This window comes from Macrosteles quadrilineatus, unplaced genomic scaffold, assembly GCF_028750875.1.
Source record: "Macrosteles quadrilineatus isolate MER2022 unplaced genomic scaffold, UCM_ALF_1.0 Scaffold_2__2_contigs__length_208266976, whole genome shotgun sequence".
Taxonomy (NCBI): domain Eukaryota; kingdom Metazoa; phylum Arthropoda; class Insecta; order Hemiptera; family Cicadellidae; genus Macrosteles; species Macrosteles quadrilineatus.
The window spans coordinates 145,066,003-145,090,477 of NW_026542595.1; the positions used below are offsets into that span (position 1 = coordinate 145,066,003).

The following is a 24,475-nucleotide window of genomic DNA, read 5'->3' on the forward strand; positions in this document are numbered from 1 at the left end:
GTTTTGAAGTGCTGGTTGATGATCCTGAAGAAGTAGGTAGTGATATTGATGTAAATTATCAGCCAGATTCCTAGCTATGGTTAGGCTATGCATTCTTAGCTAAACGCTATGTACTGAAATCCGTTTTTCGCTCATAACTTATTTATTTGATAACTTACCTCGCTATATGATTATATATTTGTAATCCTCATTAAATTTAGAACAAAGTGGCTATTTTCAAATATTTATAGGCCTATAATTTATACAATTTCATTGAGCGCGAACTTATTTTTTTTTTGAAAATTTTCGAAATTATATTTTTTTTTACCTAAAAATTTTTTTTTTGAAAAAATGTTCCTTATGTTTTATATATAATATTGAAGCCCATGATTTTCCGAACAAAATGGTATATAGAACATTAGAATTAACATTGTTTTAAGCTTCTCAGATCCGTTTTAATAAAACCTTGCAAAGGGGCCAAAAATAGGTGGACATTAAGGCCTAAACTATGGACACTCGGAGGGTAAATTGAATTGGAAGCGTCTCTAGGGATAAACACTTCGCTACGATTTTTGCATTGGTTCTGCACTTTGGATATGGGGTAAAGCCCAATAGTACACTATGTGTAAGTATGTATTGTTTAGTTCACTTTATAATGGAAAATCAGGTTCACATTAAAACATACGAATCAGGGGCTTTCCATTTCAAAGTAAACAACAACTTTCCAAATGCATAGTTTTGTGAGTAAACTTAATTTGCATTGACATTTTAAACATATATCCTGTTACAAAAATGGCAACTTTAAATTTCCTTTAAACCTATAGTGATATTAGCGAGTACATATTACATGTTAGGCCAACCTGATTCTCCATAATCTCATAAATACGCTAATGGAATAATGACTGTGTCAATAAATTAAAACCACAATCAATAAAACGAGTAAACCAGAAAAAACACTTTTTTTCGAAATTGTGTCACATTGTGTTTTTATCATACGAACTGCTGAATTTACATTCATGGGTAGATTATTGTGCTCAGTTTTAATTTAACTAATTTATTACACTGAGATATTTGCTTGTTAACGGAATATTTCACCGGTTTCGTCCCAGGATATTGAGGAACAGCCATTTCCTAACCTATTTATTCCTAACCATTTCCAGGCCGTTCGCTTTATTAAGATCGTTAGTTTTTCCTTCCTGTTCACGCGTTTATCTTGATGAGTGGAAAACTAGTTCTAAAGTCAATTAAAATATTTTAAACTACGTTCTTTGAATTTGTCCAACCTGTCTACTTGCACTATCCAAAGTTAGTGTTACTGGTCATTGAATACGATCATTGCACTCATAAAGATGCTGGGTTTTGGATAACATTTACCAGTAATTACTTGGTTCACTTGCTTTTTCCTACAGTTGCCTAACAATATACATGTTCTCTCACTGATTAGAGAAAGCAAAGTGGCCAATTCGCTCATCAGTGAGACAATGTTAACATTGTCTCACTCTAATTACTTTGTCTCACTCCAGATTTGCAACGTGAAGGCACGAAATAGTGAGCACGTAACATGCAGGCAACGTCGTATGCGCGCGAAATACGTTGGCAGCACTGGCTGTAAATCAGCTGGTCAGCTGTTGTACTGTTGTATTTGTCACTTCACATTAAATGTTATATTAAAAGTTCACTGTGCAAAAATAGGTTATGTTTCTTCATAAATTATGGTAACAAATTATGGTTTTATGGTAACTGTAGGAAAAGTATAATGTGCAACTCGAGTTCAAAGTACAATTGCCTCACTCGAGAAACCATTCCTCACTCGCCTACGGCTCGTGAGTAAGGATTTCTCGAGTCAATTGCTCACTTTTCTCACTAGTTGCACAAATAACTATTATTACATTCAGTTCAGGTTCAACTAAACACTTGTCTCATTTTAAAGTCCGATATTGTAACCAATGTTTTTATGTGTTGGTTGGTTGGCCGTTGGAATGAATGAATGAATAAATAAAATGTGTACTTTTAACTTCCGATATGAGCTGCATGATGAAACCTGTCTTATTGGCCAGTCCAACAGGTAGACGGAGAGTCAGGAGACAGGTTCCACCATACAGACTATAGTCGTTCAGTCTGGTTATATCCAGTATTATCCCTTCATCCCATGTCGTCAGACCCCGTCAGACCCACTCGTGGTCTTAACTCCAGTCTGGTGGTCAGGAAATCCCAATTCTCCAACCTCGTTACCATTGTCTCCTTATTAGAGCAGAGCAATGTAGTATGAAAGGCCAGGAGAAATCATAATTGAATTTAATCATTGTCAATTGTTCAATCAAATCGTCAATTGCAGAACACCATACGTATTGTAGAAATCTAGGACTGTGTCATTGACTTTGAATATTACAAGTTGACCAATTTTTAGTGTATTTTTTAAGTTGTTGACGTTTAGGTGTGCCGATGTCAACTAAATGTCCCTCTCTTTGGTCATGATGCCAGAGAACAAGCAATGGTAAAATAAAATACCCCTGGTGCAGAAAACCTGCATAAATAAATTTGAATTAATGGTGAATGGATGAATTGGAAAGCTCTTTTGGCTTTGGGGGGCATAAAAACGATAAAGTAAATCGGTCCCGGATCCAGATCTTACCATGAGACCTCCGGTACTAGTTTATTCTCTATATGGAAAATTCGCTGATTTTGTATATATATTTAGTTGGTGTTGTTTAATTTGTTTAAAACGCTTCCTTCATATAGAAGAACGTACAACTATTTCAAATTATCTCTATCTGACCATGACAAATCTACAGTATAAAGCAAGAATGCTTAATCTATAGCAGTAGGTAATTACGCATATTTAGAAAATCATAATTTAAGGTAAAAAGTGTTGACGACATGAAAATAGCTGGGTAAAAAAAAACCCCAAAACCAAATTAAAATGTAGTTGGGCTTTTCAACAACATCTGCACTAAATGACTAAACATAGCGATTGTTAAGTCAAAATTGAATGTAGGAAACAACAATACCCAAGATAAACTAAACAAACAATGTGCAGGATCACGTGCAACGGACAAAACTTTAACGAGTTAGTTATTGCTTTTTACTTTCTCCCCCTATACCATAGTAGGTATATGGAGAAAGTATTGTTTTCGTCAAAATTTTCGAGTTTGAGTTTTGAGTGGATATATTCGTTTTGGGTCCCCCTGGACCCAAAAAAGTGGTTTTCGAAGTGATGTCTGTGTGTGTGTGTGTGTGTGTGTGTGTGTGTGTGTGTGTGTGTGTCTGTGTGTCTGGATGTGTACAGAGCTAGAGACCACACCTGTGGTCCGATTTCGATGAAATTTGGTATGTAAGTTCTAATCCATGGTATCTCCAGGCGTTTTTTTCATTTTTTTGAAATTTTGATTTTTAATGGGGATTTTCCCATAAAAACCCATAAAAACCCATAAAAAACCGGAAAAATCGGATTTTCTCAAAAATGGCCCGAACGATTTTGATAAAAATTTAGTATGTTGTAGCCCTTTAAATTCTGAATAAAATGGTACAAATCCCATATCTGTAAAAATTATGGTTCAAAAGTTATGGTCAAATATGTTATTTTCCCATAAAAACCCCATAAAATAACGAAAATAGGATTTTAGAAAAAACCCGGTCTTGATTTAACATAGTATGTTATAGTCCTTACAGTTTTGATAGTTTTTTTTAATTTTTTAGAAATTTTTAATTTTTATGGGGATTTTCCCATAAAACCCTATAAAATAACGGAAAAATATGATTTTCCCAAAAATGGCCCGAACGATTTTGATCACAATTTATTATGTTATAGTCCTTTATATCCTGAACAAAATGGTACAAATCCCATTTCTGTAAAAATTACGGTTTGAAAGTTATTGTAAATTATGTCATTTTCCCTTAAAACCCCCATAAAATAACAGAAAAATCGGATTTTTCCAAAAATGGCTCGAATGATTCGTTGATTTTTATAAAAATGTTTCATGTTATAGTCCTTTAAATTCTGAACTAAATTGTACAAATCTCATTTGCGTATATTTACTCTCACCACTTACACATGATAAAGGTTGTTGACAAACTTATGGGAGAAAGTATGTGTCAGAATGCTGATACCGTTTATTTACATTGGCAGTTATTGTTGATCTTTCTACGATGTTTTAACGATCAAGAGTCCATTCAAATCGTTTACGCACACGTTATCGTGAAAAGGTGTATTATATCGAACAGTTGTTTCACATTGGCTGTTTACCTTCTCTAAATAGTTAATTGATCTGTCTGGAAACAGAGTAGTAAACAGTTTAGTAAGCCTAGAGTTAATGGGTTCGTGTGAATGTTTGTTTGTGAGTGAATAAATGACAAATCAATCAATTTATGTCCACATTGACTCAAGTTTAATTTTGATTTTACCTTTCTGGTAACGTATATTTTATTTGAAACTATGCTATTCCATACTAGCTGCTATTCTATACCCATAATGACATTTATAATTTGTGCAACATTATTGAACTATGCTATCTGTTGTACAATAAAATGTTGACGTTAGCTAGTAAGTACTAGGGTTTATAACAAAATGTTTTTAGTCCTTTAGAAACACAAAATTCTAATGTTGAGATAAATAAGAAAACTCCCTGGAAATTTACTTTCCTACCATTCCATGAATTATAGCACAATACCAAACCTACAAAAGTGCGAAAAAACAGCTCATTTACGCTCTAGAGCGGGAATGGTCCATTCCCGCTTGCTAAACAGCAGATTTCACTTTTGGCATTTCTATGCCAGTACTTACCACAGCTGTGGAGCCGGTACGCAAATAACATAACTTAAAAATCAAACATAACCTAAATGGCATTTTATATACAACTAAAATAAGTGTGTTAAATGGTAAGTTAATCAAGTTGGTAGGAAAAGTTTTGTGTATATTACGAGCACAGTCATTGCCGCTTTCGAATGTATAGCCGCATCCAGCTTATAGTTCTCGAGCGGAAATGACGTACTTTGCGCTCTTAATACACAAAACGCTATATTCGGTGAGAGTGGAAAATCGATTTGCTCACTTGCAGTAGGAGAAGGAAGGGAATCAATAAGATGAAAAGTCGAAGAAGCTAAGGCTACATATCAAAGTGGGAAGGAAGTAGAAGCAGGAGATAAAGGGATAAAACAAGCAATGAAACTCTTCAGGTGATATTGGGTGTTGATTATACTTGACTGGACCAGATATATTGGATTGTGACTAAGCATCTCCCAGCTATGGACGTTTTAAGTCCATCGGACTCCATTGGACTGGATATTAAATGTTTGCTATATACCTTATCGACCACACCTATTGTAAAATAATTAGGTACCTGTTTTTTTTTGTCGCGTTGTAAACTACTAAAACGCATTACATGAAATTTTAGAAACATATAATCATATACATAACATAACATATAACATATACATAACATATAATGCATCGAGGATTAAACCAAGCCGAAAAGTTTATAAAACTACCTTAAACAATGCAGTTTGTATAATTAACGGTGAAGAAGTTGTAATATTTCCTACACCAGCTTTGAAACTAAATTTTTCTCTTTTGCAATCCCACCCAAATGCAAACATTGGGTGTATTTTACTCGTGTGAAATAATGATTCAATTCTATAACATACCCTTGTTATAAGATCTTAAAGTACCTATATATAAAAAAAACTGTTATAAGAAGCTACGTTTTTTATTATAATGATCAACATAATTTACGGTGTGAAAATACAGACAATACTTGTCCAGAATTAAATTGAATGTTATTTTGGTCTTATATTTACAGAGTGAAACCGAGTCTTAAACGACAGTTTACTTTACAAAATGATCTCTCAAGATTATCGAGAAATTAAGATGCTTAACCATGGAAAAATTGTTGACATCGCAGCTTCTTTTATCTTTGGAGTGCACTCTTCGCTGCAAACGCTACTACGTAAATTTAAAAAACTGCTCCTAATATTGTAACATAAAATTGCAATAATAACGTACATATAGTACATATAGTATAGTAAATATGTAGCTAGTCCAACAATAATGTTTGTAGGAGTTAAATAATAGGTTTAGTACATTAAAATGAGAAGACACACTTTACCTAAAGTAATATACAATACTATTAGAGTGTTAATAAAAGACATTAAGCTATATTTTGTGTAGTAGATGTATCAGATACATGTATCCTGTACAGTTTAATCAACTAAATCTCAATTGCTGTAAATACATATTTTGTGTTTTTTTGTGCAACGTGTTTGTGACAATGAAAACTGTAGACTTCCAAGATCGTTCTTACAAAATGTACATTCGTTGTTTTCAAGGTTGGACTGTTTCGTAGCAATGCATTTGAATGGCGACTTTTTGGAGGCGTTTCAAGTCTCCATCCTACAATAAAAAGTAAATATAGACCCAACAGCAGAATTGTAGGCTATGTCCTGAGTACGAAGAACTGCAATGTTTCCAAAACGCATGGATTCAAATATGACTCTTAGCCACGGTCCAATCCAGAATACAAAGAAAATATATGGTTTTAAAATGTATTGACTATTTAAAGTTAAAAAATTAAATTTCAATGTATTTTGACGTTAAAAAAAATTTTTGAATGGCGATGGTCATTAAACGGCCTATGGAACAAAATGTATCAGCAATTGTATGCACTAAAGCAATTATTATTTTATTATATAACTTCTTATGCCCACCACCAAGTCTTCCTTTCCTCCCTTATGCTAATTTATTGGCATCGCTCAATTACCCAAAGGGCTCCACTCTGGCGTCATATCAAAGCTTGTGCATTAAGTGCATTACAACTACGACATGTGACGACACCCCCGGGGTAGTGGGGGAGGGGGGGGAGGGGGGTCATTGTGTCAAGGGGAGGGTTCGTACAATAAAGGGTTGCAACCCCTCGTACTCGTGTAATCAAGTTAGGTCAGCCTTATACAGCCCTTGCTACTGGGATCATAAGGCTACATAAACTAATGTACGGTGGTTGTGTAAAAGTTCAATGGTATCATAGAGCATACATGCATGTTTATACTCAATGATAGTCTTAAGCATAAAAGACGAGAAGTGGAAATAATAAGATACAAACAATATATAGTTTTCAAACTATTAAGACACATGTACAACAAAATTATTCAATGGTTAAAAAAGAGATCTCTCTCCTAGGTTAGAAAGGGGTTTGAAGTTCTTTTGATTGTAAATAATCTATCTAAGCCAGTATATCAACCTTCTCATCCATTCGCCGAAGAATAAATCTGTATACCAAAGAGGAAATATCTACAAGATAGATTTATATTAGCGCATGTTGACAAAAAACCCATATCAACTAACCGATAAACTCTTTCATGGTACAATATTGTGTCAATGTGTACCACGCATATACACGTTGTAATTCGACATCATGATTTAATGGACATAGTTTTCGAATGTCCCGTAAATAATCAAGTCAATGTCCACCTCACCACGGAACCCATTCTTAACTTAACTTCTTAACTGGAGACGATAATTTTTTTTAGATAAATATGACTCAATTAGTTAATTACAGTCTCGAAGTTATTAAAATGTTATTATTACTTCTTTGTAATGTAACGTAAACAACGTACTGCAAACTGTTCTGTAAAAAATGACAAAACCTTTTTTAATAATCCCTGTTCAAGATTACAATATTATTTGGAAATTGCTGGTTTTGCATTGTGCAAACGCAGTCCATTTGAGAAAGTTTGTTCGTTCAACTGAGACGTTCGATAAAAAAGGAGAACGGAAAACCAGGTAAATGTGGTTTGAATAAAACCCTAAAAACCTACCATTATATTTCAACATTGATGTCAACATAATGGTTATATTTACAAATGAAACATATATCACTGTGGTTATTTATCTTTTGTGATAAATCAAATTTGATTACCTTTCTACAAATCTCTTGTGAGTTAAATATTTGAGTTTCCCTTTCAGTTATGCCATGCTTACAGTTAGTTTAAATAAACATCTAAATCGTAAAAACTCAGATAATCAATTTTTGTTTTAAGATGGATATGTCATGGAAAGAACAATAAAGGGAATGCAAGTCTATATCATGCAACATGCCATTATTGCTTTATTCTTTTCTACGACCTTTTACAACTCCCAATCTAGGAACTTTTTACGCAGTTGCTAACAAGGTTTACTCACGTCTTCATAAATTGAAGAATAAAAATATAACTATCATTGTACCTATGTGTTAACCGTGAGGTGGAGTTAGAATTGTTTTACCAAGTGACATGGGTGCTGCCTGAAATATTGGCTGTACCGAAACTGCCACGACGTTTTATGATCATAATCCATACCGAAACTGCCACGGCAATTAGTGAGGATTATAAGGGTGTTTTTGAGAGGGCTAGAAACACTGAAACTGCCACGGCGGATTCCTCAGGAAGGGGAGGTTGGTTTGGCAACGTGCAGGGAGAAACGGGAATGAGAATATCCCTCACTCATCACAGTGACGATTTTGAAACACAACACTTTACTTTGCTCATAACTTAGTTAAATGCTTTTCATGTCGCTACTTAAAAGATACCATACTAACTTTGTACTTATTTAAATCAAGTACCAATAGAAAAAGTCATTTAACTACCGATGAAGTCAGAAATAATTAAATAATATGTTCTAAGGGATTAAGATTGCAAATGGAATGTAAAATGTTTCTTACTAAATGTATTATAAGAATGCTCTTACCCCGTTATAGTGAGTTACTGGCGTTAAAGAACTCGATAAACACATATTTTATCATTAGTTTGAAGTTTGAAGTTTTAAGTTTATAAATATACCAAGGTGTGTAGGTAGGCATTGTCAAAATTGCACAACAAGAAACATAATCTAATGCAAATAATAGCACAGCAGGATACGTGTCCTGAAGTATAAATAAAACACAATTGTGATAAATATGTTGATCATATTTGGCGAATTTATTGATTTCATCCTATACTATTAATATTTTGCAAAAAAAAAACACATTTTAACCTCGCCGTAGCAGTAAACCATAGGTATTTGCTAAATCTAATGTTATTAAAATGGGGAATAAATATGTCTTGTTTATGGACAATTTTAGTAAGAATCCAATCAAACAAATTTAAATACTTAGTGTGCAGGTTTGTTGCGGGCTGCGGTGGAGGTAATGTATTTAGAAATGAGCTGGGAATACCATGAAAACACGCTTTTCAGCAATGAGTTGGAAATACTGCACGCACTGCATTCCAATTGTCTTAGGAATTGGCGTCGAAGTATGAGATCCTTTGTGATGACTAGAATACACAGAATTGAGTTAGAGTATGTCCAGATTTTGTTTAGTACGAAATACAAATAAAATACAAGACTAGGCCAAGAAATATACATAAACAATTATACTTGTATACATAAGGTGAATAATGTGCAGGTTTACATAATACCAGATAAAAACTTCATAATTAATAAGTATACATTTTAGATACGGTTGATAAAAAATATATCTTAATTAGCCTAGGCCACTTGTAGTGATAATTCAGGGTCACCCAATTCTGCCAACCTAGAAACCGGGAATAGCACGTGAATTTTAACTATCAGGAAAAAGTCCATGAGTTGTAAATGAATTTAGTAAGAAACCGGGAAATAAAAATAGTAAAATATTTGCCGTAAAATCCACCCGAAAACACAGAGTTTACACGTTTTGCGTAACCGAAAAACGCCATTGCGAGAAACTACTGTAGAAATTACCACGGGCATTGCCGCAATATCGATAAATCATCACACACTTAGCCGCAAGTGCAAGATGATCATTAATTTTTCGTCGATCGCGAAAAATAGTTACGGGTGTTAAAATAATCGCTGGAGATAAATACGAATGTCGCCACAATTGTGAAATCATCACCGGTCATCATCATTGCGGTCGTAGTTTACCATCACAGCTATTTCTGCGTTTGATCTCGAGAAATTATCACGGATTTGGCCACGATCGTAACATACGATCACGGATGTTCGTTAAAGTTCTCCACGACGATTCTCCATTTTTAGGCGTTTTCGTGATCGCAAGAAATAATCTCAGTCGTTTCTATGATGACAGAAAATTGTCACGGATGTTACACCTGGTGGGAAATCAACACGAATTTCCTTCCTATTTTCTCCTCGGTGTATGTTTTTGCATATTTATTTAGTAATATACAGTACCTCAATTATAAATTTTGTTTATTCAAATATACAGGGCTGGGCAAAAGTATGGACATCACCAGTTAAATTTTTAATGGGTTACGCCAAGAAAACAAAACTCTGTACACGTCTCTATGGCACGCAAGTGAACTTTTTGTTGTATTCAAATTTTGTTCTTAAACCCAAAATGGGTCATTTTGGTGACCCCATCGAGTGACACCTCATATTTAATAGGCCATTAGTCGAAGAAATATATATCGAAGAAAGAATTATCACGGATCGACAAAAGCTATTGACAAAAGCTGTCGACAAAAACTAGAGGTCTCTATCTAAACTCAACCCACTACAGTGACTGTAGAATGGTTGCCATTTATATTTTAAATGTAAAAATTTACATCAATATCCCTTGTTAACAATTTTATGAGTTGCAGCATAATAAAAACTGTACCTTTTTATACACGCGTTAAAATCGTTTCAGTTACTGTTACTGGTTGTTACATATAATCTGTGAAGCATTTTGCTCGACATCCTCCCCGATTTTTTCTCTAGCAAAACCACTTATTAACACCACACTTTGTATAAAAAAAACGGTAGCGGTCTACTAACAACGCCACGCCTCTTATCTTCGTTTCAAATATCTTATCCTTTATCGAAAGACTATCAACTAAGAACTAACACACCAAATCCCTTACTACTAACTTTCTGAAGGATGACACAAAACTCTTGAGAAATACTGAATTTGAAAAATATTACATGAGTCAAGCGAATAGGAGGGCATTCCACTGAGATTCCACGTGAACACCCCTCTGCAGGCCATGAAAGTTGGTACAGTATTTGTACTTCTGCAACCTAGCGTCTTGGGCGAATAAAACTATTTTTGAATATTACAATTTTACAGTATTACTAGCTGACCCGGCGAACTTCGTATCGCCTAAGTTATAGGTTTCCCCTAAGACAGACCGATGGAAAGAAAGTACCGTTACGTTTAATTTTCAAGATGATCTCGTTCGCATCGCTCAATCACGTCCTGGTTGAAGTTCGTTCGCTACGCTCACTCACCTTTGGGTTGGAGCTCGTTCGCTACGCTCACTCACCTGCAGGTTGAAGTTCGTTCGCTACGCTCACTCACCTTTTGGTTGCAAATTAGCTGTTGTCATAAATGTAAAAGAAATAATAGTGCTGCACCCTGTTGGTAATCCTTGTAACTTTAATGCTATTGAACATCATAGAACAGAACCAACTTGTTTAATTGAAACAGCTGTTAAGATTCATTAATTCCATTTCTCATAAGGTTAACATGGGAAACTCCAGAGCCACTGAGGCGGAGCCCTTTTAAGAATTTCGAAACGGGAAATAGTTTACGTCCGATTCGCATACCTACAGAATTTACACACCAAATTTCATAACGATCGGTGAAGTCGTTCCGGAGGAGTTTGCAGACAAACACTGTGACACGAGAATTTTATATATTAGACTAGCTGTGTACCCGTTCTACGCACGGGGATCTTATAATATTCAGTTGAAACCTTCTTATATAAAGAACAGCAGTTGGTTTGCATATTTTAAGATATGCTGGCCAAACTATTATACATAGCTTCATTTTATGTTGTTTTTTGTTGTTCCGGATCGGTATGACAATCAATAAAAGGTTAAATTACCTCTGTGTCTGCCGGTCGATCCTATAACGGTAGGCTTACTTTTATTTTTACTATCTGATCTCGTTTGCATGGCTCAATCACGTCCTGGTTGAAGTTCGTTCGCTACGCTCACTCACCTGTATGTTGGAGCTCGTTCGCTGCGCTCACTTTCCTTCAGGTTAGCTCGTTCGCTACGCTCACTTGCCTTCAGGTTAGCTCGTTCGCTACGCTCACTCGCCTCCAGGTTGCAAATTAGGGGACGCGGAAAGGTCGCCCCCGGAAACATCACCCCCCTACGTCATATTGACGTCAGAGACCGGGGGGTGATGTTTCCGGCCGCGGACACTCAATTTCAGTTGCAGCATGCACTCGTCGATATGACGAGTTATTTTTGAGTTTGCGTATTAATTAGATAATTATATTCACTTATCATATACAATTACCAGATTTTCTAATTAGAATTGGTGTTAACCGGATACGTTAACCCCGATCGTTTTCAAAATGCACACCCCGGAAAGGTCCCCCCCTGCCATGATCTCCCCCGGTATACCTGCTGTAGGGCTTGGGCTCGTGACTCGAGCCAGCTATTGTTCACAAGGGTAGAGACTGTCCCATATTACCACCGCTCGACTGAACTCGCAAGAATGGGAAGGATTTGGTATTATTACGCAAATGTTGTGGATATTAAGATAAATACAAATTAACACTTTGATATTGTGCTTTCTCTAGACATTTCCCCTTAATTTTATACATCAAATGATGTATAAATTACATATAGTTTTTTTCCGTCAACGTATAAAATGTATTTGAAACACGTGGAAATGAAATAAAATGTTTATAGTAATAGTGACAATTAAGTAAGGAATCAACTCGTATTAATATGAGCATGCTTCAACCACTCAACATCATAATACAGTCAGTACACACTTGACAAACATATTTTCACATTTCCTAATTCTTAAATTGTAAACATTGAGCAATAAATGCTGTATATAATTTTTATACATTTAAATAATTGTCTGGATTTTATGGTTAAATAAATGCATTGAGAATATTCCTGATTTGATATTGGTGAAGGACTCTTTCCCGTAAAAAGAATTTAGAAAGTAAATATTGGTTAGTTTCTTCGGCAATAAACAGGAAAAAGCTCACACTGTTTACGTTTGCGTTGACAGAGAAGCAAGCAACAGTGTCACATTCACTTTATTTCATGATTTCACACTGCTGATATTAAATAACTAAATTGACATTGAAGTAGTACAGTTATTCCATGAACGGTCGCCCATTGTTTTGAAAGTTACACATTTAAATCTACCTGTAGTTCGCAGGATTTATTAATACGTATAACTTAAAAGTTTGCAAGAGAACATAATCCTAAGTATAGTCCACTATTCTCAGAGTATTGATTTATGGAATTCGTCTGTAATTTGCAGACTATTAATTCGTAGAGTACAACTGTATTTATAGGGGGAAGTATATTTTGTTCTTAGACTTCCCCACTTCAGGTATCCCCCCCCAAGAATACCTGAGTCAAATACGTTTGTTTAACATAGTCAAGGAAAAGTTTAAGTTAGTTATTTACTAAAGTCAGTTTCATCTTTTTACCATAATTCGTACATTAACATAATTCATAATTATCAGTGTTATCTAGCCTATGTACTTAATTAATTTGGAAGGGGTTAATTTGTGAACAGAACGTCTCATTGAGTTTTAAACAGATTTTGAAAATGTTAATGTAATTTGTAAAAAGTATACTCTGAAGTTGCACTAACAATAAAATAAGCTCAAAATATGGTAGGGGATTTTCCCCAGTGTTTTCTAGAGACCTGCTACACCGGTTCACATTTTTATAACCCTCGAAATTTTGGTATATCGATATAGACTACACACATTCTACAAACATGACATAACTTTCATGGCATAAACTTATAGGCCTACTTACACAGATTTGGTTTCAGACATATCTTGATTTTACCCAAGGGTAGAAGTATTAGAGATGTATAGTTCAAATCTACAGATTTCCTGAATACGAAGATCCGTTACGGTAGGAAAAAACAATATTTAAAATTTAAACAGTATGTAAACTATTGTAACATAAAAACGTCAATGACAGTTTGAAACCAGCTGTTAGTTAAAACAGCACTGAAACGACTTTAAATTATTAGCGTCGGCTGCTAGACTAAAAAAATTAAACTTAAATAATTTATAAATAAATAAATTTTTTAAACAAAACGTTTTTAAACGCCCTAAAAAGTAGAAAATAATTTACAAATAATTTATAAATATGTTGAGAGAGTATAAATACTTGTACGATTTAAAACGAAAAACGTGGGGTGCATGCAATAGATAGTTTACAATTACCTTCACCTACTGAACTAATGTATTATTATCAATTAATTGCATGCACCCTACGTTTTTCGTTTTAAATCGTACAAGTATTTATACTCTCTCAACATATTTATAAATTATTTGTAAATTATTTTCTACTTTTTAGGGCGTTTAAAAACGTTTCGTTTAAAAAATTTAATTTATAAATTATTTTATACTTTTTAGTTTTAATGTGTGTGCATTTTAAATCTATTTCAAGCATCTATATCAGATTAAGACAGAGGCATGTGGGTTTATTTGAGTTTCTTTGCATATAATTATGTATTAGATTGCATGTATGGCCTACCTACTAACTATAAATATATCAATCTATTTAATCGCAATGTTTCTGAAATAAAGTACAAAGAAATGTTATTCATAAATATATTTGATAAAATTGTTACTTGAAATTAAAGCTATACCGTACTTATTACTTATTAGTTTTAAATATGCTCAGTTATGATGCTGGATGATCTAGTTTTCGCATTCTCTCCATCTCCTTCATTGCATCTTCATTGCATGGTGTCTTTCCAGTGAGTTTTGAGCAGTCAAGTTCCTCTATTCTTATGCCATCTAATGATCTGACACGACTTAGTGCGACATATGCCTGTCCTTTGGCAAATAGTGCAGACCCGAGGTATACAACTGCCTGATCCACAGTACAGCCTTGCATTTTATGGACTGTGCAGGCCAAACATAGTATTATTGGGATCTGTGTTCGCTCAATTGTTCCATAGTTCGGAGTGCCGGAAACTGTATCGATTTTGTCTTTATCAAATGGATTCCATCTCTGCCAAAGTCAATGCGAACCGATGGAACGTCAGTATCGTACATTTCGCTGACATAGTAGTCTTGCCGATTTACAAACCTCCGATTCCTGTTGAAGCTTAACTAGTCTTTTTTTCTTTTCCTTCTCTAGGCGTCGCTTGCGTTGGGTGAATGTCTCCTTGACAATAATATGAGTTATCATGCAATATTCACAAATAATTGATATTATTACATGTTTACAGTTCGTTAATCCGAAAACTCACAATATATAATAATTTAACTATAGTTTGTTATGGAATTTCTCTGCAATGCATTCACTCGAAATATTTATTGTTTACTTTATAGAATACTAAATAAACAAAAATTGACATTATTTACAAACACCTTGATACCTGCAATCAGATTGTTTATCTTTATTTTGAAATGTTTGTTTGTATAAAGAATCTCTTGGGAGCATAACCTGTACCTCTTAACCTCTGCTCTTCGAACTGTCAAATTTAAGTATTTACAGCTGACTTAAATTAGTTGATATATTTACATCCTTTCAAAATGTAAACATGAAAAATTTGGAAGCCCATGGGGCGTAGCCCAAGGGAAATATGAAAATTAAATGATATAATATTGCATTGTCATGCATTTGTGAGCTATGTTTCAAATTTCAAGTCTCTAGCTTATCGGGAACATCGTTTAAAATTGATATCAAAATTTGTAGGAAAGCGCGCTGGTAAAAACAAGCCCATGGGGCGTAGCCCGAAAGGAAATATGAAAATTAAATTATATAATATTGCAATTTCATCCATTTGTGAGCTATGTTTCAAATTTCAAGTCTGTAGCTCATCGGGAAGTATCAAAATTTGCAAGAAATCGTTTTAATAAAAACAAGCCCATGGGGCGTAGCCCAAGGGAAATATGAAAATTAAATTGTATAATATTGCATTGTCTTCCATTCGTGAGATATATTTCAAGTTTCAAGTCCCTAGCTCATCGGGAAGTTAGTATAAAATCGGTTGCAAAATTTGTAGCGGACAAGAAAGTGACCTAATAAAAACGTTTTAATAAAAAATGAAATCATGGCATTGACATTCCCTTCCTTAGAAAATTTTATTTATTTCAACACAAAAATCACGAAATCGCAAAAGTGGTTGATTCAGAATCCTGAAATGAAAAAAACTCTGTCACGTTTAAAAATATAATATATCACAACTAGGTGAAACCCGTCGAAATCGACGGTTACTTTCAAGGATTAATTTACGCTAATTAATCTAACTGCGATAAATTGAGTGACATACATATTTTCAGCATTTAGCATTGTTTAAAAATTAATAAGTGTAAAAACAATAATGATATTAATTGCGTTAGTTACAAAATATAGTTGATCATTCAACGAATAAAATATTTCCCATACTGTACGTCATCGGAGTTGTTGGTATGCTATCTGGTATATCTTCCTTTGGAAGAACCTTTAAATAGTATTAAAATCGTGTTGGTGGATCTTTTGTAGTTAAACACTTCTGTTATTTCATCAGTGTAATGCAGATTAATCTATGATTTTATTTGAAAAAATCGGTTTGTTGGGAAGACACGTTCTAACTTCAAAGGGAGGTATATCCGTTACAGTGTAAGTTTGATTTTTCCTTCGTCACGTCACGTCAGTGCATATCGTACTTCCGTGCCATTGAATTCTCTAGCAAAGTTTTGAGAAATTGGCTGTGGGGTTACTGTTAAGCTGGAATTTCTAGACATGGGGGATGTCAGATAGTTGTCTCAGCCTTTTCAGTTACATAATAACCTTTTCGTTAGTCTAATAACATTCAAAGGCTCTATAAAAGTTCAAGTTCTTATTTGTATACATATCTATATTATGTTTTTAATAAGCCGAATGAATACATCGAAGTAACCTCTCTGAAAAGTCTGCAGTATATTGCAGTTTTGCAGCTTAGTTTTTGCAGTTTTTTGCAGTAATAGATGATTTAGTACTCATTGTGTGTATTTATTTCTCAATTTAAGTACCTGTCTTCCAAACTTTGTTACAAAATCCTAAATTTGTGTTAGCGAATTTCCCCTATAAGGAATAAGCTATTACCGTAGTACTCATGGTAAGACCTGGACCCGGGACCGATTTACTTTTTCGTTTTGAGGTCCCTAGATGCCAAAAACACCATCCGTTCAAATTCATAAATTTGATGAAATTTGGTACAAGCGTGTAAGCCTACGTTTAATCGAACGAGTTCGCGAACCAGCATGATCGAACCAAGGGAACGGGGGTTTATGGGGGGTTTTATGGGGTAAAAATTGGGTTTTCCCATTTTTGACACTAAAAACTTAAAATTTAGCAATTTCTTTATAAACCATTTTGTAGAGCTTAAAAAACAAATAATTTAGTTTTATTGAAGCGTTAATTATGCGCCTAATGGTTACGGAGAAAATTCCAAAAATCTGTAAATTTTAAATGTCCATGTTATACTTAGAATAAGTAAACTGTTGTAGTTTGCTTGTTTATATACATATTTTAATCAAATTTGGAAAATGCATTCATTTCATACTAAACTATTATCATAAAAAAAAACACCTTTTTACCCTCCCTGTTGCAGCAAACCTAAGTACTCGTTAAACTTTGATGGTTCAAAACTGGACCCTGCTGTTCCTGATCATTGGGCTTTAAATAAATGGTCCTGGCTAATGAAACAGCTGATCTTAGTCAGTAACAAAGCTACACAGATCATCTCACACCATTCTACACTCATATTTGGGCGTCCCCATATCAATTAATATTGATATTGATATATATTGAACTAATGTTATTTAAATAGGGAATAAATGTGATATTTTTACAGAGACATTTTAGCGTAAATCCAATCAGGCAAGTGGAAATTCGTTTAGTTTGCAGGTTTGCTGTGTCGGGGGTATTTTTAATTATAATTGGCACTTTGTGATACATTAATTGGAGTATATACGAATGTTACTATCGTTTAAGCGATGTAATACAAGCTTACAGCTCAACATTTCAAATTTGGATTACATATTAAAAATTTGAACTCACGTATATTTTCCCCTTAGTAATTATGAAACATAATTTTGCAAACTTCAGTAGCAAAAAGGTTTTCTAAACATATACATCTTATAACAAAACTAATTTATTGGTATATCAACACTGATTGCAAGTCCTCTTCTCGATTTAAAGTGATTCTGATATTTTGATTATACTTTCATTATATTTTGACTCTATTCCAGTGATATGAAACTAGCCTAGGCTGTTTCTGAATTAAGGTACTTTTTGGCATAACCTTTAGAATAGTATCATTTACATATTTGTAATTACTAACAAATATTCGATAAGTTTAAGGGATTAATCCCCTAAAAAGATATTATTATGTTTATTCTTATTTAATAATCTGTTTCAAATTTTCAAATTATTAATTAAATCGGGGCCAAACCTAAAGCAATGCGATTCATTTTTAATACATTTAGAAATTATTCTATTTTTAACAAATGTGTTGCTTAACAATTACCATAGGGTATAAGGTAAGTTTACTGATGTTGATAAGTATAACTACCATTTAATGCAACAGAAAAAATGTATACTTTACGCATGATCGTTGGTTATGAATTAAGTATAAAAGAATCATTTTTTAAAGTCAATCTTTGCTCGCATTGTTTAGTTGTCTTAGAAGTTCATACACATCTAAATCTACTGATTGATATTCCACCACAGCGTCTGCAATTTTATTCTGTGGAAAAGCTGTTGTCCAAGCGACAATAATAATGGGCTGCATACAGACTGATCCGCGGTCAGAGGGTAGTTTTGGATCATTCAAACTGACCCGGGGGTCTGGTAGGTAGATAATAGGGTCGCTTGAAACATGTGATCTGACCCGCGAGTCGTTGAGGGAGGACGGGAAATTCTTCAGGCTTCTACGGGGAAAATAAGTTGAGCAACAGACAAAGTCTTTCCTTGTACAACCAGTAATATGATTTAGCCTAAAAACTTATTTTAGCAATTTAGTTCATTTGGCTAAAATATTGCTATCGTTTTTTAAAATCTTTCACTTAGTAAAAACTAATTGTTATTTAGTACAAACCAACAGAAATACATCAGTGATAACTGCTATAGGGTTCTATTGAGTGATTATAACTTACCCTAAGTTTTAAACAAATTTTGAAGGTTTTTTGTCATTTTAATCTTTGTATGTTAAGCTGAGCTCAGTGTGTTGTGAATGCTTCGCCCCAGAGCCAGGGCTCTTAAAGCCGTGTCGTAACACTTCGGCCCAAGTAACACTTCGGCCCAGTAACATTTCGGCCCGAAACCCTCAGATGTGGCCTACGGTCCAACTCTCTACCTGCCCACTAGTAACACTTCGTCCCAACAAAATATTTGACAGATTAGGTTAGGTTAGGTTAGGTAAGATTCCACCGATTCTCCGTCATGTGAGGTCAAAGGATGCAAGGGGTGACGGTTGGGCGACATTCCACCAGAGGGTGGTTGCAAAGTATACAGGTCATGTACCTCTTACTACCTGAACTGCGTTACTCAACCCTTGTCAATTTTTCGTCGGGCCGAAATGTTACTCCATTAGCTTATTTAATCATCTGTAAAAGCGAGTGGGACGAAGTGATACTGTTTTTCTAAGAAATTTGAGTTTGGCCGAAATGTTACTGGGCCGAAGTGTTACTACATCCTTAAAGCGCCTATGTTAATCCTATAGAATGCTAAGATTTTAGAGTATTACTATATTTGTAACAGGGTTCTTTATACTATCATTAAAAATAATACTTCGTTTGTTGTAAATTATCATTGGTGCCATTTGTTTTGTCTGATGTTGCTTTCTAAAATTTAAAAATATAGGCCTAGTTTTTTTATTTAAGTTTAGGAAATGGTTATGTATTTCTTAGTTCTTGTAAGCTTTTTATGATAACAATATATTTGTTATTAAATTGGTACGTTTGATACTTCCAGAAAGTAATTTGATAATAGTGATGGAAACAATTAGTAATATAATTTATATTTAATTATTAATACACAAGTTATCGTATTACTTTGTAATCATAAAAAAATATAAAAAAACTAATTCTATTAAATTCCTTGCGCACAATGAAAGTGATGTATTTACGTACAAGTATTCAGTGCGAATTCGTGTTTCTTGATTCATAATTCGAAAAATAGGTTTACTACAAAGTACAGAATTGGCTTATATCTTTGACTATTATTAATACAAAAAATCAAGTAAAAAATAGTTAGTCGCTAGCGCATTATGTGGCTGGCTCACACAACTACGTTCTTTTTTAACAAAACACTGGCTACAGAGCTGGTCCATTTAGATGGGATGTCTACTTCAGTATCCAATAGTCAATGTTTGTATACAATTTGAGTCATATTACGTAAAAGATATTAAATCTATCAATTTAATTCCGTAAGCGAATCGATCCCCATTAAATATCCCGAGCTACGTAAAAGGTAAAATGGCTGTTGAGGATTCATTTTAAAGCTCAAGGTCCAAGGACTGTGGGAACAAATTATATCAGAATATCAAAAATATCAGAAGTGTCAAAAACTACCCATGCTCTACACCACAGGCCGTCAGAGATTCACTGTACTGTACTGCTACAGTTTTTCGATAAGCTGTTTTAAACATACCAGCTGAAAACATTACGTATTTGTGTGTTTATTGTTTTTAGTGTTCTGTTTTTGGGTTAAAATGTTAATGCGGTGTTTAAATGTATCGTATTGGGCGAAGACCGCGACTAAATTTGTAAAAAAGTGTGCATTTATTTTAAATTTGTACACATAACTATAAGCAGTAATATCTGCTAAGGACCCCTAGTTGTCTATATTGTATTGACAATATGTTTTAAAAGACTAGCGGCGAACTACGCGATACCCATATCAAAATACAATGGCGATTATAAAGTAATTAGTAGTGGGAGGAATATTTAATTCTATTCAAGACCTTCATATCTACCTTGTTTGGTGTGTATATTAATAAAAAAACAATCCTGAATGATAAAATGCTGTAAGATAATCTATAATTTTAGTACTATCTAAACAAAGCTGGAATATTCTTTCTAGAGCATTCCAGATTAACTAATATCATGCACTTCCATAGTTAATTCATAAAGCTATAAGACCTCCTAGAATATTCCAGATAGTTTTAGAAAACCATGAAATAATGAATAAAATATCATATTTTCATGTACACGCATATTGTAGGCCTACGTTGCCTTGTCCAAAACACCTTTTTTTTGTACCCAAACCATGCGATATAGGATGATTTATATAGGAAGAGGTCATACACAGGTACACTCACCCTATAAGGAATTTGACGTCTTCTCTGTAAAAATGTCTTGCGTAACGATGTCTATTTGGGTGAAGAATTCCGAAAACTCGACCCGGTCGAGACGAAGTATGCAGTTTGAAAAAAAACTTGATATTGCTGAAAGATGTTGAGTGTGATTTATTAGGATATAATAGTATTAAGCAATTGCCAAGTATTACAGGCGTTATTTTAAAACGAATAACACTCATAATTTCTGATGACTTTAAAAGATTCGACTCAAAGATTATGGAAATACTGAAGATGAACATAACAGATCGATATAATCAACATTTCTTGTAAATATCTTGTCATTTTTCAAAAGCTGATCTGGTTTTTAGTGATTTCTACAAATAGCCTTACTCATAGGTTAGTCTCATTAGGTTGTCCATAATAACGATTATAAATTAAAAAAAAAACAACATTATTTCTATTTCTTCTCCTTGGGGGTGTTCTATGACTTTCCTATGTTTCCATAGTTTGCAAATCGGCTCTTTCAATGATTACTATAAGAAATGCAGCACAGTATTAATTCAGTTTTTTTAGTGCATCAATTTATCCAGGCTCTCTTGCTTTTTTCCATTGTAATATTTACGCCAACTCAAATTCAAATAGTAAATATTTTATTTCAACCAAGTCAGTAAATGTTTGTAGCAAACTATTAAATTACCAAACTTATTGACTGTTTACAATAACATAATGTTCTTCTTTGCACTTTTAATTTCTGACAACAGCTGTAGTTTCATAACAAAAAATGTTTGTTTCCCATGTTAATCTTATGGAGAAATTCGTAACTTTAAAGGGCCCTAGGGCCTCACTCCCTAATTATTTCCGTAAAAACCAAGAAAGACTTAAGGAATTTCGGAGCAACTCTCAGTAAATGTTTGCAGTAAAATTGAATATTTTAAAAGTAAACATTTGTAGCCAGAGATCAACTACTCTCTAAAGGTGTGTTACGATTGCAAGGATGGTTTAGTAACGTGTATACGAGATACTGACAGACAAACGGATATACATACGATTTATTTTATATTTTATTTTACGATCTATTTCTATTTAGCCTATTTTATTTTATGATGATAAGATTATACGTGATCCAGAACTGTTTACTTTTTGAACGCAAACCAAATTGCAATTAAGAAAATCAATTTAATTCCGAAATGCTATCCTCATTGAATACAAAACAATTAATTGGCAACCTTGATACAAATTTAATATGTTAACTTGTTGCCAATTGTAGAAACCGTTTGATATCGAAACTTATAGAATATTTGGACGGAATTGAATCATTGAACACACACAATAAACTAAATAAAAGACCAAACTAGGCTAGCTATATTAAGCCAAATCAATTAAATTGCTAAAATGAGCTAATAGGCTAAATCATATTAGTGTGTATATAAGCAAATACTAAGTCTATTACTCAACTTATTTTCCCGTAGAGGACGGGGAGAATTCCCATGCCTCCCTCAACGACTCGCGGGTCAGATCACAGGTTTCAAGCGACGCTATTATCAACCTGCCAGACCCCCGGGTCAGTTTGAATAATCCAAAACTACCCTCTGACCGCGGATCAATTCGAGCACACGCTAATAATGAACGAGCGGCCGACCCTCAGAACAATGGACTGAGGAGGACGGGCAGCAGGTAGGCTGCCGAGCAGCCCAGCCCTACTAGGGGTAGCGTTTCAGGGGGGGACGATTCCGGGGTGTACATTGGGGATGCCTTGCCGGGGAAGACCTTTCCGTTTCTACTTGTTTGAATTAAAATTAATAACATAATTAGTTCATATCAACTAGATTTTGATAAATTACTTGTCAAGCCCTTGGGGGGGAACGATTCCGGTCGCGGACATAGATTTTATACCAGCTGGTTGTCTGGTTTCGTGACGTCACGTTTAGCCTGGGGGGTGATGTTTCCGGGGGCGACCATTCCGGCGACCCGCAAATTAGCTGTTGTCATAAATGTAAAAGAAATAATAGTGCTAGTGCTGCACCCTGTTGGTAATCCTTGTAACTTTAATGCTATTGAACATCACAGAACAGAACCAACTTGTTTAATTGAAACAGCTGTTAAGATTCAATAATTTCATTTCTCATAAGGTTAACATGGGCTTCCAGAAATTCCACGTCAAAAATCGACAAAAACTTGATTTTCAAGGGTTTACTGTTAAATATCTAACTGTCTCATATTCGATGAAATACGTCTAAAACCATCTCATATATGTATAGTATTTGGAAAATAAGTTTCAGGCGGGACAGTGCTATAGTTATTGAGGAGTAGTTGTAATAAAGTGCGTATTTTAGCGTTACCAAGAGAATGACAGATAGACAGACAGACAGACAGACAGACAGACAGACAGAAATTGAGATAAGGTTTGATTCGGTTTCTCTGACCTATGAAATGTAAAAATAACCAAAAAGTTCATTATTCTAAGCAATGTACAGACAAAACTCTAATTTTATTTATATAGATATTCGTTTTTGATAAACTCTAGTGTAATTAAAAGCGTCGAACAGATCATATAAAATGCAGTGTTATATAAGTGGTAAATGAACATAATACTTGTTTCTTAGTGGTAAATAATTATTCATTAAAGTAAATATATTCTCAAGAGACGGAATAAATACTCATAAAGTAAATACTACGGTCGCAACACCAAAAACTTAAATTAACATAAAAATAACTCATAAAATATAAATACAAAAGGGCAAATCAATCACTAATTTTTCCATTGTGAAAGAAATTAAAGGTTAAGACAGGAATGGGAATTTTAAGTCTCCCGTTTCTCCCCGTCTATCTGGGGAATCCGCCGTGGCAGTTTCAGTGTTTCTAGCCCTCTAAAAAACACCCTTATAATCCTCACTAATTGCCGTGGCAGTTTCAGTATGGAGCAACAGTATGGTTTTAGTATGAAATTTATGATCGTAAAACGTCGTGGCAGTTTCGGTGTCCCCGAAATATTAACTGGTAGGGGGACCCCTGAAATATTCAGCAACTCTTGAATGCTATTGACGTTCTGTTGGGTTAAATACTTGAGTTATGTCCATTTTCATAGACACTATTATTGAGAAGTAACAAACTTGTTTTCCATGTATTAGCATAGAATATAGGACACATGACAGTAAACTACTCACAAATAGTGCGAAGTTGAAGAGACAGAGAATGTATTTGGCGAAACAACCGCCACAGCCGAGCCCCATGGTGACGTCACAGGAGCTACCTGGGCCTGGAGACACACCGTGTAAATTAGTAATATC

General features: G+C 34.3%; 1 protein-coding gene across 1 annotated transcript in view; it reads right to left on the bottom strand.

Moving 5' to 3' along the window:
- The window catches only part of LOC128987222 (tetraspanin-18-like), a 105,598-nt gene that overhangs the window by 68,236 nt on the left and 12,887 nt on the right, over positions 1 to 24,475 (bottom strand). Inside the window, exon 2 of the mRNA XM_054407971.1 lies at positions 24,353 to 24,444. Coding sequence (XP_054263946.1) covers positions 24,353 to 24,418 — 66 coding nt within the window. The 5' untranslated portion in view covers positions 24,419 to 24,444. The remainder of the gene's footprint in view (positions 1 to 24,352; positions 24,445 to 24,475) is intronic.